The 18,409-nt window shown below is 35.9% G+C and overlaps 1 protein-coding gene across 12 annotated transcripts in view; it reads left to right on the top strand.

Annotated features, from left to right (window-relative positions):
• ccdc9b (coiled-coil domain containing 9B) overlaps positions 1–18,409 on the top strand; it is an 87,628-nt gene that overhangs the window by 13,215 nt on the left and 56,004 nt on the right. For 10 of the 12 annotated variants that reach the window (XM_068214496.2, XM_073928018.1, XM_068214494.2 and 7 more), the window contains one exon: positions 16,116–16,223. The exons of the other annotated variants lie outside the window; for them this stretch is intronic. In XM_068214496.2, coding sequence (XP_068070597.1) covers positions 16,116–16,223 — 108 coding nt within the window. The remainder of the gene's footprint in view (positions 1–16,115; positions 16,224–18,409) is intronic. 12 annotated transcript variants of the gene reach the window in all.

Genomic DNA, 18,409 nt, shown 5'->3' with positions numbered 1-18,409 from the left:
TTTCCCAGAGATGGGTTGCGGCTGGAAGGGCATTCGCTGCGTAGAAACTTGCTGGATAAGTTGGCGGTTCATTCTGCTGCAGCGACCCCGGATTAATAAAGGGACTAAGCCGACAAGAAAATGAATGAATGAAGGTTAACTAGGAAAGTTAGGGTAATTGGGCAGGTCATGGGCAGCCAATCAAAAATAATGTGATTCTAATAATAATATCATTGACCTTAAAAAATAAATAAAAAAAACTAAAAATATTGAATACAAACCAAACCAAACTTGGACTTTCTCCAAATGAAACCTATAGAAAATACTGTGAAAACTTCCTTTCTCTGTTAAACATCACTTGGGAAATGTACACTACCTGACAAGTCTTGTCAAGGATCGCAGTTGTAAGAGCAACAAAGAACAACTTGACTTCTAGTTGATCATTTGTAAAAGTGTTGAAGGTGGATTCCTCTGATGAATCATCTGTTGATTGGCCAGCCCAGTCACCAGACATGAACATTATTGAGTATGTCTGGGGTAAGATGAAGGAGGAGGCGTTGAAGATGAACACAAAGGATCTTGATTAGCTCTGGGAGTCCTGCTGAATGCTTTCTTTGCCATTCCAGATGACTTTATTAATCAGTGATGTGAGTCATGTCAGAGATGTATGGATGCAGTCCTCCAAGCTCATGATGGAGTCAGACACAATATTCATTCTGTCTCCACTGCAGCAGGACTTTATATTCTATACTGGACATTATTTCTGTTCAGTGATGAGACTTTAGTCTGAGCAGAGTCAGACCTTACTGTCCTAATCAAATCATTAATGATCAAGGCATGATCAGATTTTATTGTGCTCAAATAAGCAAAATCTAGAGGCCTTTGCCTTTCATATAAGACACTTCTGACACCAAATGATCAACTAGAAGTTATTATTTGTTGTTCCTAAAACTTGGCTAGGTGAGAAGACTTTTTGCCAGCTAGTGTGTGTGTGTATGTGTATGTATATGCATATGTATGTGTGTATGTGTGTATGTGCATATGTGTGTATATATATATATATATATATATATATATATATATATATATATATATATATATATATATATATATATATATATATAAATATACACACACACACAAACACACACACAATACCATCAATTCAGGCCATGATACTATACCAGCTGAAGTATCACAATACCAAGTAGTATTGTGATACTGTATTAATTCATAACTCAAATCTACGCAATAAAGCTAATTTCCAGAAATACTCTATTTTATATCTCATAATACCTAAATTCTATTCAGAATTCCCTTTTTATTTAAGACTTTCTCTGCTTTTTTTGTATATACTGTGACTTTTTTGTTGTTGTCGTAATAATAAAAAACAAAGTAGACTATTGATTATTTTCTGGCACAAATGTTTGAGCATTTAAGTGACTTTTCCATATGCAATATTATTATTATTACCATTTCATAAGTTTCCATACAGTTGAATAGAGCGCTTGGTCTCGGAAGCCGCTTCGCATGACGTCACACTTAACAAGCGCATATAGCACATCATCTGTTGCATGCTCTCAATTTTAAGTATGTGCAGAATATGCTTGTGTGTTTGCCTGTGTCATTGTTCGGCTGAATAACATGAAGAATCTCTTCAAATGAAGTGACTGCAGGGAACAGCGGCTTTATTTATTCACTCTCTATTGAACAGATGAGGTCAGATGTCAGTCTGAGAGGTGGATGTTAGCCAACAGTGATTATTCATAATGGTTCAGTCTTGAGTTCAGTGTGTATTTTCACCTCATCCCACATTTGCTCTTGAATTGCTTTGTGAAATGTGTGTTGTTTGAGAAGTAGAGTGATTTTGGTTATATGCTGTATATTAAATGTCAGCATTAATTGTTTTTATGTTGCATCACCATGCAGAACAGAATGATTCAGTATTGGTTCAGTAACCAGAGGTGTAAAGAGTACATGAAAACCATACCTGAGTAAAAGTACAGATACCTTACTGTACAAATGACTCCATTACAAGTTACAAGTCACCAATTTTAATAAGACTTGAGTATAAGTGTTAAAGTATCTAATTTGAAAAGAACTTGAGTATTATACTCATACTGAATGTAGGCTCAGAGAACACCAAGAAAGGTTTTATTTCCTAATACAGGGCTCGATATTAACCTTTTTGCTTGGTAGCACCGGTGCTCCTAACTTTACAAAATTTAGGCGCACCCGCCAATTATGAGCACCGTTACTACAAGTTTTATTCAAACATATTTATTGTATTTGAAATCAACACTAATCAAACTGACAAGCAAAAAAAAAAAAAAAATGTCTCAACGAAATCCCGTTATCACAAGAAAATAGATTTTTATAACAGAACTGAGTGACCAAAGCATACACGGAGCGCTTACCGGCCCTGCACGCACTGCTTGACATGAATGAATCTGTTAACGGTATAACTGTGCTGTTCTCACGGGTGCTGTCTGATATTGCACTGATGCTTTTGACACATACTGTACCCTATTATATGCATACATGTTAATAGCAATACCGTTGTTTTTAGGAGTAGCGATGTTAGTTTACTCAGTGCAAGCCCGTTTGCGATGGTGTACGTGGTGTTCAATTTGACATATGCAAGCTGCCACTTGCACGGCGGACAGCATCTGGCGATTATATGAAGGATTAAACAGAAGCTCTCGTGCTAGATGTGGCAAACAGTTACCTGAAAACTCCATCCCACAGACTTTTCATAGCGTACTTGAAGCCAATGGAAGTCTTCTACTCTTGGAAAAGTGTAGATGGTGGATTAACATTCAGCACATGATCACTAGTAAGATGTGTCATTATTTGTAGCTAGATGGTTTCTAAAACTAAATCTGTCTGTGTTATCTTCATTCTCATCTTCAGCGCTTTACAATATTTCGCGGTAGTAGCTCTCTCTGTCATCCGAAGCCAGATGGCGCTGAGTGATTGACAGCTGATATTAACCAATCATTCACGTTCAGTGCTAGAGCAGTGGAGGGCCAATAAGAAGAGCGCGAAGGCGGAGCAAGTAGTACGGACGTGGATTTGTTCACTGAAGCAAGTTGACATGACAACTGTTTTAAACCATTCCTGAGCGCTGCGTTTCAAGTGCAGACAAAGAGCTTAGAGATGCATTCTGCGTGAATGTCTCTCGAATTCGCGCATGTGGTGAACATTTTACAGTAAAAACTAGTCGCACACAACAATTTTAAGCACTCGCAGAAAGGCTCCCAAATATATTTTAAGATCGCATAGATAAAATTTCGGTCGCATATGCGACCAAAATGGTCGAAATTTCGGGCCCTGTAATATAGAAATTTAATTGAACACCTCAATGTTTCCAAATAGCAGAACAAATTAGATTAAAAAAAAAAGAATAAAAAGTCAAACTCAAATGTTCAAAAAAGGCATAATAATTTTTTTTTTAAATGTAGGGAAAAAAGTAGTAAAATGTAGAAAAAAAAGATTTAGTGCTGACTTTTTATGTGATTCACCTCTCAGAGGGGGGCAATATTTTTATTTTGTTTAGTTTTTCAATTGATTAGGATGTTTTCTCTGTATTAAAATTAAACAAAGAGGAGCATTGTCATTTTTCAACTTAGTAAACTGCATATAATTAAATGAAAAATACATCACAACCTCACAGCTAAATGCACCTGATGCAAAAATTATAATTTCTGTTATACATTTATTCACGTTGCACAAAACAAATTAAGCTAGAACAGTCATATCATGTCACAGTGGTTTTTGCCATATCAGTAACTGTATTAAATTTACAAAATTCACATTAAATTAACATTAAATAGACTCTTACTTCACTGTGTTTACTTAAATTCGACGATAAATTCCTAAAAGCACTTGTTTTTCGTGGTTCATGGCAAACAAAGTAGACACTGCATCCTGTAAAAGCCATTTTGCATATCGGCAAATGAAAACATTTCTTTCAGATAAGGTCATGGATGATCATCATTGCTTGATGTGCCGACTTCGGCTTCATCATTGGCTGCAGCCATGTTGCTAATTAAACACCTTATATTAGGCAAGCTGCTAATTCACAGCTCATAAATAGCATACAGTACCTTCAGCACCCTGCAGATGGCCTCGTCCGCCCAACAAATTAGCCGTGGTAGATAAAGATGCTGACTTGGTGTGGCACAATGTAACGAATAACGGTAACCGTCCGTTCAAATGTAGTGGAGTAAAGAGTACATATACTTAAACAAAAATGTAGTCAAGTAGAGAAGTAAAAGTTGCTTATATTTTAATAGTAAGTAAGTTAGTAAAGTTTATTTATAAAGCACATTTACTTCAGTTTGGTACTGACCAAAGTGCTGAACAAAACCATAGCACACACTCTAAAAGAGTAAAAGATAACAATAAAAGTAATAATAGGAATAAAAGTATTACAGCAACAACCACAATAAAGATTAAAAGCCTGGGAATGCAATAGAATAAAAATGTGTCTTAAGTCTGGACTTAAAAATAGAGAGAGAAGAAGCACTTGTAATATCCGGTGGTAGCTGGTTCCACAAACGAGGAGCAGCGACTGCAATGGCTCTATCCCCTTTCAGTTTAAGTCGTGACCGAGGAACTTGAAGTAAAATTTTATATGAGGACCTAAGAGACCGAGGAGTTGACTGTAAGTTAATAAGCTCTGATATATAAGAAGGTGCTTGCCCATTCAGTGCTTTAAAAACAATAAGTAAAATCTTGAACTGAATTCTAAAATTAACAGAAAGCCAATGAAGGGATGCTAAAACTGGTGAGATATAAGCATGTTTTTTGGTGCCTGTTAAAAGTCTAGCTGCCGCATTTTGAACCAACTGCAACCGTGCCAATGAGGATTGGGGGAGACCAACATATAAAGAATTGCAATAGTCTAGGCGGGACGTGATAAAAGCATGTATGACCTTTTCCAGATCTTGAAAGGAAAGAATGGATTTGAGTCTGGAGATGATCCTCAGCTGATAATAACTATTCTTAACCACTGAGCTAATCTGTTTTTCTAGACAAAGCTCAGAATCAAAGATAACTCCTAGATTTTTTACTTGCGATTTAACATACCGTGTTATACTCAGTAATACTACTAATAATAATACTCAGTCCAAATACAAAGTAGCCAAAAAAATGCTTAAGTAATGTAACGAAGTCCATTTACTTATGTACTTTACACCACTGTCAATAACAGACCATAACTGTTTATTTGCTGAAGGTTTTCTGACATTATTTGAGTCGTGAAACGCACATGAGTAGCATGCTCATGAGTAGCATTTCACCACCGATATCACAATGTGTTCATCCAGACAACCATAAAATACTGTTTTAGTTCAAATTCATCTTTGTTCCACTGTGTGTATCAGCAGAGATGTATTAAGTACTAGAGACCCAGACTTAAGTAAATGTACAAGTGCTATATCAAAAAAAGTGACTCGAGTAGAATTTGAAGTGCTCTTTAAGCATCATACTTAGTGAAAGTACTAAAGTATTCAACATTTCGCAATTAATCGAAAATCCGGTTTCAATTTCGATTTTGGCTTCTAACTATTTAGAAAAAGCATTAATCGAGATAAACGATTATTCCGTCATATACCACCCCCTTTCCAGTTGTACACATTTGTTGCTCTGCAAAGCTCAGTTTCACGTGAAAACGACTAAAAGCGTGTGCTGTAATGTAACGTTTATAGCACTGGATGCGAATCATTCATTAATGTACATTCAAATCATTCATATTTTTAAAAGCGTGAAAGAGCACATGTTGTGTGTGTGTGTGCGTGCCGCGCTTGGCCTCGGACAGGCTCGGAGACGAGCAGAGCACACACACATCTAACGCCATCTTAATGTGAGCGATTTATGGTCAAATACATGCACATTTGTGTCAGAGCGCAGTGTTTAGTGATTGTTCATATTAACCCTCATTTGTGTAATAAACAAAAAAACTGAGAATCAAAAGACATGTGAAAGACAAACCATATCTGAACCACACTATTCTTAAAGTGACAGTGCGCAATATTCCTGCGGCCGACTGTTTTTATTATTAATCAAACAACAAAAGGAGAAAATCCCTCACTGCTCTTGACTGAAGGACTTTAGTAGCTGAAGTTTTTTTCTTACAGTGAAGATGCTTAAAGCAGAGTTTAAACATAATAGATTTAATAACTCATTTCTAATAACTGATTTCTTTTATCTTTGCTATGATAACTACATTATATTTTACTAGATATTTTTCAAGACACCAGTATTCGGCTTAAGTGACATTCAGAGGCTTAATTAGTGTAATTAGGCAAGTTATTATATAGCAGTAGTTTCTTCTGCAGACAATCAAAATATATATTACTTAAAGTGGCTAATAATATTGATCTATTAAAATAGGTTTCAAAATAATGAAACCTGCTTTTATTTAAGTCGAAATAAAACAAATAAGCCTTTCTCCAGAAGAAAAAAATATAAGAGGAAATACTGTGAAAAATTCCTCTGTTAAACATCATTTGGGAAATATTTATATATTAAATAAATTTACTGAAGGGCGAATAATTTTGACTTCAACTGATAATCGTTTTGAATAATCGTGACAATTATGACCAAAATAATCGTAAAATAATCGAGCGGCCTTAGTTCTATGTTATAGTACACAGTTGTAGTTGTCGCCTCTTGGGGATTCTAAGCTTTTTCGCCGCGGTCTATAATGCGTGGATATCACAGCTGATCCTTGATAATCTCGGTGGAGAAAACTCGTGCTGCAGAGTAAACACGCTCATGTGCGTAGATCCACAATCATCGATATAACAGCCTAGTAGGGCTGCACGATAAATCAAAAAAAGATTGTGATCTCGATCTAAATTCAGCTTTTCTTGAAACTGGTACTAAAGTTGACGTGCGGGAAGTGTGATTTGCATGTATGTTTTTTATTTATTTTTAATTTTTTTGTGAAAATGTGAAAATGCAACCGGCCCGCACATAATTTCAAAAATCACATTTAAAAGTCATGATTTTGACCAGCATTTGATACGCTTTTTCTTTCATAGTGAACAAAAAGTGCTGTGCATAAAAATAAATGTTTAACGCTGTCAGTATAACTACTCTAGCCTGTGTAATGTTGAATATATTGCAAGAGAGAATCTGATATTGACAAATGTCTTATTTTTGTTTTATTGAAAAAAATTTTTAATAATGTTGTCAATGATAAATAATGTCTTAAACATAATAATTCAACTTCAAAATTATGAATAGCTGTATTCTGATTTCATCACTTCACTGTGCATTAACAACCAGGACATATATAAAGTCTACTCAAATCCACCGTTCCATATCTATACAAAATTGAGCATTTTAACCAACAGTAGAGCAACACACAGGCCTGATATTGTTATTGTTGCTTTACCATATATTTGAGAAATAGCAACAATAATAGCCCACTCATATTTACCTTTATTTTACATCTACAGAATCTTGGGAAAATCGTGATCTTGATTTTAAGCAATAAAATAAAATAGTGATTATTTTAGCCAGAATCGTGCAGCTCTACAGCCGAGAGAGGTTACATTACCTCAGCAAGCAGGTCAAAGGCCCACACACACAGATTTTATTAAGCTGCTTTGACACAATCTACATTGTAGAAAGAGCTTTATAAATAAACATGACACACAGAGAGCAGCAGGGCAGAGATGGAGTTTACAGTTTTCATTTCATCTCCATAGCAGTGAAATAAGGGTAGTAATATCCTTATATAGTAATAATCAAAATAATCGCAGCTTTTGCGTTTTGAAAATTGCACCTTTTCAAATCACGATTTCGTTTTAAAATCAATTAATCGTGCAGACAGTGTGAGTAAATGATTGTTAAATGACAGTGTGAATGACATGATTGTTTTTGGATGGGCTGTCCCTTTTAGAGTCAGTGATCTGCATCAGTTTTCCAGATAAAAGCGTGTCTTTTTTTTTTTCTTTTTTTTTTTATCACCCAGAACGTAAAGCCTCAGAGAGTATCCACAAAAAAAAAATAAACAAAAAGTACACTACCTAAACACCCACAATAAAACCTCCTCATCGCCGGCAGCTAGCTCTCTGCAACTCTCACAATTTTGCACACTGAAGCTGCGCCTGGTCAGTACCTGGATAGGAGATCACATGGGAAATCTAGGTTGCAGCTGGAAGAGGTGTTATTCAGGCCAACAGGGGCGCCCAACCTGTGGTCTGTGTGGGTCCTAACGCCCCAGTATAGTGAAGGGAACACTATACTACTCAGTGAGCGGTGTCTTTCGTAAAAGACGTGAAACCGAGGTCCTGACTTTCTGTGGTCGTTAAAAATTCCATGATGTCCTTCGAAAAAGAGTTCGGGTTTAACCCGGGCATCCTGGCCAAATCTGCTCACTGGCCTCTGTCCATCATGGCCTCCTAACCATCCCCATATTATAATTGGCTTCATCACTCTGTCTTCTCTCCACCAATCAGCTGGTGTGTGTTGTGGGTCTGGCGCACTTTGGCTGCCTTCGCGTCATCCAGGTGGATACTGCACACTGCTGGTGGATGAGGAGATTCCCCCCTATGTGTTAAGCGCTTTGAGTGCGCTATATAAGTGTAAAGAATTATTATTATTATTATTATTATTATTATTATTACCTGCCCCTTACAAAGAAAATAACAGAAATAAGCTTACAATACTAAACCTCACTCCCTACCAATAAATAAAAACAAGAGAAAATGTTTACGATAAAAAAAAGTGCCATCAAACCTCTACTGCTTCTCAAGGTGTATATACTCTGTGTATATACCGTAGATTTACACAAACACAAATACATTCAACAATAACTCTTAGCAACTATATAATTTGTTATTACACCAAATGGAAAATCACCACACTAACCAACACGCTCTCCCGCCTCACGCCTGTTTCCCCTTTTTAAAGATACCCTGGGTCACTCCAGCCAATCCCAGGGCACTTACTCTGTTTTTCTCTCAGTTTTTCTCTTGTATGCATGAATTTGGTTACATGCATGTGAGTTTGGCTACACGTGTACAGTGCATCCGGAAAGTATTGATTGCGCTTTACGTTTTCCACATTTGTTTATGTTACAGCCTTATTTTAAAATGGATTACATTCATTTATTTCCTCAAAACTCTACACCCAATACCCCTTAATGACAATGTGAAGAAAAAGTTGTAGAAATTGTTGCAAATTTATTCAAAATAAAAAAGCTGTAAGCCTTTGGCTACATTGAGCTCAGGTACATTTTGTTTCCACTGATCATTCTTGAGATGTGTCAGCAGCTTCATTGGAGTTCACCTGTGCTCAATTCAGCTGATTGGACATGATTTGAATAGGCATACACCTGTCTATATAAGGGCCCAGGGTTGACAGTGCATGTCAAAGCACAAACCAAGCATGAAGACAAAGGAATTGTCTGCAGCCCTCCGAGACAGGATTGTCTGGAGGCACAAGGCTGGGGAAGGTTCCAGAAACATTTCTGCTGCTCTGAAAGTTCCAATGAGCACAGCGGCCTCCATCATCCGTAAGTGGAAGATGTTTGAACCACCAGGACTCTTTCTAGAGCTGGCCGGCCATCTAAGCTGAGTGATCAGGGGAGAAGGGCCTTAGTCAGGAAGGTGATCAATTACCCGATGGTCACTCTGTCTGAGCTCCAGCGTTCTTCAGTGGAGAGAGGAGAACCTTACAGAAGGACAACCATCTGTGCAGCAATCCACCAGTCAGGCCTGTATGGTAGAGTGGCCAGACGGAAGACACTCCCCGCCTGGAGTTTGCCAAAAGGCATCTGGAGCACTCTCAGACCTTAAAACACTAAATTCTCTGGTCTGATGAGACACAAATTGAACTCTTTGGAGTGAATGCCAGGAGTTACGTTTAGAGAAATCCAGGCAGCGCTCATCACCAAGCTAATACCATCTCTACAGTGAAGCATGGTGGTGGCAGCATCATGCTGTGGGGATGTTTTTCAGCAGCAGGAACTGGAAGACTAGTCAGGATAGAGGGAAAGATGAATGCAGCAATGTACAGAGACATCCTGAATGAAGATCTGCTTCAGAGTGCTCTTGACCTCAGACTGGGGCGACGATTCATCTTTCAGCAGGACAATGACCCAAAGCACACCGCCAAAATATCAATGGAGTGGCTTCACAACAACTCGGTGAATGTCCTTAAGTGGCCCATCCAGAGCCCAGACCTAAATCCTAATAAACGTCTCTGGAGAGATCTGAAAATGGCTGTACACCGTTGCTTCCCATCCAACCTGATAGAGCTTGAGAGGTTCTGCAAAGAGGAATGGACAAGAATGCCCAAAGACAGGTGTGCCGAGCTTGTGGCATCAAATTCAAAAAGACTTGAGGCTGTAATCACTGCCAAAAGTGCATCAACAAAGTATTGAGCAAAGGCTGTGAATACTGATGTACATCTGATTTTACAGCTTTTTTATTTTTAATAAATTTGCAACAATTTCAAAAACTCTTTCTTCACATTGTCATCATGGGGGATTGTGTGTAGAATGAGGAAATCAATCAATTTAAACTATTTTGCAATAAGGCTGTAACAAAAACAAATGTGGAAAAAGTGAAGCGCTGTCAATACTTTCCAGATGATTTGTATATCGTGTTTTTCGCATGAATTATTATTGAGACTAATCATGCTCCATAATCCTCCAAAACTCTTTGAGTATTTTTCTTCTGTTAAATAGGAAAATGTAAGAATTCTGGAAAAAACAGCCAAAAACTTCCATTAGTATTTTTGTTACAGGGTTTTCCCCAACATTCTTCAGAATATCTTGTGCTTATTTAAAAAGGAAATCAAAAATGTTTGTACCATTTGAGTGTGAGTAAATGATGATAATTTTAATTTTTGGGTGAACTGCCCCTTTTATAGTCAGTGGTCTGCAGCAGTTTTCCAGATAAAAGCGTGTGTCTTTGGAGCTACGGGAATGAGATCTGACTGTTTTTTTCTCTCTCTCAAATCTTTGCAAGCCTCTTCAGATCCATATATGCTGCGTGTAGGAGTTGCTCTGGCCTGGAGTCAGTCGGGTTATTTCAGATGATGAAGCCTGTATAAATCCTCACTCTCTGACGATTGCTGCTTGATTTTGCTGTTGTGTAACGGTGAGGTGGTGAATAGGATGCTGTGCCCAATGTTTTCTCTTCTCCTGTGTGGTAAGGGCTGTTTTTTCCCCTGGCGCGTCCAGCATGTGCCCTTTTGCCAACTCTGGAGCCATTTAAAGAAACTGCAGTAGTTCAGTTTGTGTGAATGTGCTGCTGCGTCAAATACAACACAACCTTCAGATGCAGATAATGCAATGTTGTGTGCAATAAAACCTAAATATGTGCAATTTTTCTGCAGATAGTTTCTTTTTAATCAAATAGTGTTCCGTTTGTTATTTCTGGATGCTGTTTTAATGACTACATTGTTGTTGAGATTTAGAAATTGATCTAATTAATTTAAATCCTAATAATTATATGATGGGCGACGCAGTGGCGCAGTAGGTAGTGCTGTCGCTGGTTCGAGACTCGGCTGGGTCAGCTGGCATTTCTGTATGGAGTTTGCATGTTCTCCCTGCATTCGCGTGGGTTTCCTCCGGGTGCTCTGGTTTCCATACAGTCCAAAGACATGCGGAATTGGGAAGGCTTAATTGTCCGTAGTATATGAGTGTGTATGGATGCTTCCAGACCTGGATTGGCTAATCGGGAAGACCTGGATTGACTATAGTTTCACTCTTTTTATTCATTATTTTGCCGCAGCTCTGGTCTTGTTATTTATCTTCTCGCAGCCCCAATAGCCAAATGCAGCCTGCAAGTTAATGATGATGACCATATTTAGACCACGATGAATATTACACCATTAATAGACCATATTTAGACCACCATTAATATTACACCATTAATAGACCATATTTAGACCACCATTAATATTACACCATTAATAGACCTTATTTAGACCACCATTACTGTTACACCATTGATAGACCGTATTTAGACCACCATTAATATTACACCATTAATAGACCGTATTTAGACCACCATTAATATTACACCATTAATATACCGTATTTAGACCACCATTAATATTACACCATTAATAGACCATATTTAGACCACCATTAAAATTACACCATTAATAGACCTTATTTAGACCACCATTAATGTTACACCATTAATAGACTGTATTTAGACCACCATTAATATTACACCATTAATAGACCATATTTAGACCACCATTAATATTACACCTTTAATAGACCTTATTTAGACCACCATTAATGTTATACCATTAATAGACCGTATTTAGACCACCATTAATATTACAGCATTAATAGACCTTATTTAGACCACCATTAATATTACACCTTTAATAGACCTTATTTAGACCACCATTAATGTTACACCATTAATAGACCGTATTTAGACCACCATTAATATTACAGCATTAATAGACCTTATTTAGACCACCATTATTATTACACCATTAATAGACCATATTTAGACCACCATTAATATTACACCTTTAATAGACCTTATTTAGACCACCATTAATGTTACACCATTAATAGACCGTATTTAGACCACCATTAATATTACAGCATTAATAGACCTTATTTAGACCACCATTATTATTACACCATTAATAGACCATATTTAGACCACCATTATTATTACACCATTAATAGACCATATTTAGACCACCATTAATATTACACCATTAATTGACCTTATTTAGACCACCATTAATGTTACACCATTAATAGACCGTATTTAGACCACCATTAATATTACACCATTAATAGACCATATTTAGACCACCATTAATATTACACCTTTAATAGACCTTATTTAGACCACCATTAATGTTATACCATTAATAGACCGTATTTAGACCACCATGAATATTACACCATTAATAGACCTTATTTAGACCACCATTATTATTACACCATTAATAGACCATATTTAGACCACCATTAATATTACACCTTTAATAGACCGTATTTAGACCACCATTAATGTTACACTATTAATAGACCTTATTTAGACCACCATTAATGTTACACTATTAATAGACCTTATTTAGACCACCATTAATGTTATACGATTAATAGACCGTATTTAGACCACCATTAATATTACACCATTAATAGACCGTATTTAGACCACCATTAATATTACACCATTAATAGACCATATTTAGACCACCATTAATATTACACCATTAATAGACCATATTTAGACCACCATTAATATTACACCATTAATAGACCATATTTAGACCACCATTAATATTACACTATTAATAGACCATATTTAGACAACCATTAATATTACACTATTAATAGACCATATTTAGACCACCATTAATATTAAACTATTAATAGACCATATTTAGACCACCATTGATATTACACCATTAATAGACCTTATTTAGACCACCATTAATGTTACACCATTAATAGACCATATTTAGACCACCATTAATAGACCATATTTAGACCACCATTAATATTACACCATTAATAGACCTTATTTAGACCACCATTAATGTTATACCATTAATAGACCATATTTAGACCACCATTAATATTACACCATTAATAGACCATATTTAGACCACCATTAATATTAAACTATTAATAGACCATATTTAGACCACCATTAATATTACACCATTAATAGACCATATTTAGACCACCATTAATAGACCATATTTAGACCACCATTAATATTACACCATAAATAGACCTTTTTTAGACCACCATTAATGTTATACCATTAATAGACCATATTTAGACCACCATTAATATTACACCATTAATAGACCATATTTAGACCACCATTAATATTAAACTATTAATAGACCATATCTAGACCACCATTGACATTACACCATTAATAGACCTTATTTAGACCACCATTAATGTTACACCATTAATAGACCATATTTAGACCACCATTAATATTACACCATTAATAGACCATATTTAGACCACCATTAATATTACACCATTAATAGACCTTATTTAGACCACCATTAATGTTACACCATTAATAGACCATATTTAGACCACCATTAATATTACACCATTAATAGACCGTATTTAGACCACCATTAATATTACACCATTAATAGACCATATTTAGACCACCATTAATATTACACTATTAATAGACCATATTTAGACCACGATGAATATTACACCATTAAAAGACCATATTTAGACCACCATTAATATTACACCATTAATAGACCATATTTAGACCACCATTAATATTACACCATTAATAGACCATATTTAGACCACCATTAATATTACACCATTAATAGACCATATTTAGACCACCATTAATATTACACCATTAATAGACCATATTTAGACCACCATTAATATTAAACTATTAATAGACCATATATAGACCTTGATGAATATTACACCATTAATAGACCATATTTAGACCACCATTAATATTACACCATTAATAGACCTTATTTAGACCACCATTAATATTACACCATTAATAGACCATATTTAGACCTCGATGAATATTACACCATTAATAGACCATATTTAGACCACCATTAATATTACACCATTAATAGACCATATTTAGACCACCATTAATATTAAACTATTAATAGACCATATTTAGACCTCGATGAATATTACACCATTAATAGACCATATTTAGACCACCATTAATATTACACCATTAATAGACCATATTTAGACCACCATTAATATTACACCATTAATAGACCGTATTTAGACCACCATGAATATTACACCATTAATAGACTGTATTTAGACCACCTTTAAGATTACAAGTACAATTATACAGTTACATAAAACACATAACATTTTCTGAATGGTATTTTTATTATTTTAAAGTAAGTTGCCTTAACTAATGGCATTGACTAATATGTACATACAATAAAATTAATAATTCGTTACAATGTGCTTATTGTGAAAATGCACGTTTATTAAATTGTACTTAATGCTTGATTAAATACCTGCATGTAATTTGTATTTATTGGACCATCCTTTAACCCACCCTTATACCTACCCACACCACAAAACCTGGAACCCTACCTGTATCCGACCTCAAGAGCACCACAAGTGTTCCACAATACATTCTGAACACATTGAGTACATTGTATTTATATTTTGATGTAAATACATCAGTGAGACGAAATATTATCACACAATAGCAAGATTTCTTATGCATTAATATGTTAAACAACCATAATAATAATAATAATTCAGAAATCCTCTTGCCATCAGGTATTATGATGAAGATCTGTGTATTGTGCTGTGTTTAGTGTACAGTCATGCTTGTATGTGAATATCTGACATCCTGAAACAGCTGATGGCAGGAGAAGTTTCAGTGCGCTGAGCTCATGTTGCTAATAGTAGCAGCTGATGCTAATAATGGAGCTTCTGTGTGTGCAGTCACACACACACACACACACACACACACACACACACACACGCACATATGCATACTTGTGTTAAAGAAACATATGCATAATTCCAAACAATCAACCACATATCATATAACAAATATAGGATAAATTATATGATATGATATTCCTGGAAAATGAGAACCCAGTCCAGGAGCCTCATTACAAGCAGAATTCTTTATTGAGATGTATTGGTTGTTCTGCAGTCAAACAGCATCTTTAAGAAGTTCACATGAGTCTGCAAGAGTCCATTCCAGTGACAAGTGTCTAACACGAGTCTAACACTAATTTGGACAGATTTGTCCTGTCTATTATATGGTTTTGTAGGGGCCAGAGCTTATAAGTGAAGAAAAAGAGCATGTACTGTACTTTAAATACGGTAGATAGGTTAAAGAAACTGCCCAGCCACTGACCAGACATGTTTCACTCGCCCTGAAGTCTTTGACGCCCTGCCCGTAGTCATGAAGTGCATAAAGACAATAGGTTAAATGTCAAACGTGGCCTGCTCTAGTTTTCTGAATGAAATTAGATCATTTTAAACCACCATACAACGTTACTCTTCAGTTAAATATATCACTGTTAATTTGGAATTTGATTTTATAAATGTATTTTTCAACAATATGAAATGACATTGAGATGTTCATATGCAGTGTGTTTGTGTTCAGAGCCCCACAGAGATGATGATGATGAAGAAGGAACACAAGGACGCAGAGCTGGATAAGAAGATTGAAGCCTTACGAAAGAAAAATGAAGCGCTTATGAAACGCTATCAGGTGAGAATGTGTACTGTGCCTTTAAAATGTGTCAGAAACAAACGTCAGATATTCAGATTTGATTTTAGCCTGCTTAAAAATATTTTACAAAGCATTTAAAGTCAATGTGAAACTTCAATAAGATAAGATTTTACTTGTAAATATGAACACTGTTAAAAACTGTTTGGCCTTAGTGTGGTTGTATTATTGATAGGGATGTAACAATATTGTAAATACCGTCATACCGCAATAGTAATTGTTTTCAATATTAGCGTAGGCGCATGACTCAATAAAACTATATTTCTGAGAAAAGTTTGCTCAGGCGAATGAAGCGGACGGGAGGTAGCGGGAACTACATTTCCCATCAGCCCAGGCGTGGCCATCATCCTTTGCGGTCTGTTGTCACTACAGATCCAGTAATGTGGAAATGGAGTGTGCTGCTAGTAGAGGGGAAGAAAAAGAGCTGGAAATGATCTAACCTAAAGCGGGTTTTAAATCAGATGTGTGGAAGCATTTCGGTTTCTTTCTAAAAAGATACGAGAAAGGAGAAAAGGTGACAGACAAAGACAAAAACAGCATGCAGGCACTGCCAGACTGTGGTGAAATATAAGTCGGGGAATACGACTAATAACAGTCATGGGGACTGCAGAACACAGCACACTTGTTAGATTGATGCAGACATTGACCTGTACCGCAAAGAGACCTCTATCTCACTCATGGCTTGTCCTCTCAAGTGGAGGAAAGACAATGCACAACGTTACCCACTGCTGTCAACCTTGGCTAAATCATATCTCTCTGTTCCAGAAACCTCAGTCTCAAATGAGAGGGGGGTTTTCTGTTGCAGGGGACATGCCCAGAGATCCCAGCTTTCACCAGATTATAGTTATATGATCATTTTCCTTAAAAAAACCCATCTCTATCTGAGTGAGTGAGTGATTAAATGTTGAATGTGAGGAGTTTTCAACAATACTAAATTGAAACTTTATTTTTTTATATGGTTTAATAGTTTTTTGTTATTAAAATTAAAAAATTTAAGTTCCTGTTTCGAAACTTACAGATAGGTGGCTAATTTGTATGTCATTGATATGTTCAGTGCTAAGGCAGGGCTCAACAATAAGGACTGCCCGGTGGCCCGTGGCCAGCGTGAAAGACGCTCGGGACAGTAGACAGGATTGTTACTGGCCCCTTTCGGCCAGTAACAGTGAGCATGCTATTTTTTTCATAACATGATAACAATAAGTACAGCGAAAGATGGCAACATCTAACTATGAGGCTAAAAGAAAACGTCAGTTTCTAAAGTCTTGGAAGCAGACAATTACATGGGTACAAAAATAAGAAACTGAAAAGAAAAAGAAAAAAAAAAGAGTTGTCGGTTTGGCAAGCCATTTTTATAAAAATTATTTAGAATTGCAATAAAATACCAGCACATTTTTCATACTGCTCTTTCGTTTGCATAAAATCAAACTAATTTTGCTCATCATACATTTATTAACATTTTTTAAATGTTTAAATTCTAGATATCATAGACATTCATAGACATTATTTTGCTACAATATTTAACATATGTGGCTAAGAAATAGCTATTAACCTTTTTTTTTTTTTGGTGGGGCCAGTGAAAATTTTGCCAGGGCAAGTAAAAACCTCAACTACTGGCCCAATCGGCCCAGTAGAAAAAATCCTTAGCGTTGAACCCTGTAAGGTAAATAAACACTTTTGGCACTTTTTTCGAGTCTTTTCATTAGTTTTGTTTTTCCTGTAAATTATTCAATAAATACCGTACCGTGCCATTCATACCGAGGTATTACCGTATTGTGAAATTTTGATACCGTTACATCCCTAGTCTATAGTTAATAATAGTTATTGATAGTTTTCTTTTTTCTGTATACTTTATTTTCTTGGTTTTAAAAAGAAACAGACCTATTTCTCTGGCAACAACCTGTGATGATGCATTTACATCAGAGGCGGATGAAGCATCTAGCGCGAGTGTTTTAAATGTTAAGTCAATGCAAAGATGCGAATAGATATCCTGCGGCGCGATTCGCACGAATGAAGCAGCCTAAATTGAGCATTTTGCGCATTTGACGATCAAATACTTCATAAATCAAATACTTCTTAAAAAATGTATGCATTGCGGTTTATTTCTTTTATTTCTGATAAGTTCATATTTCCTAATACAGAATTTATGCTGTTTTTCAGTTTTTATTGAT

Source organism: Danio rerio, chromosome 17 (assembly GCF_049306965.1).
Source record: "Danio rerio strain Tuebingen ecotype United States chromosome 17, GRCz12tu, whole genome shotgun sequence".
Lineage (NCBI taxonomy): Eukaryota > Metazoa > Chordata > Actinopteri > Cypriniformes > Danionidae > Danio > Danio rerio.
Note: the sequence above shows the minus strand (reverse complement) of the source record. Positions and strands in the feature narration are given on the sequence as shown.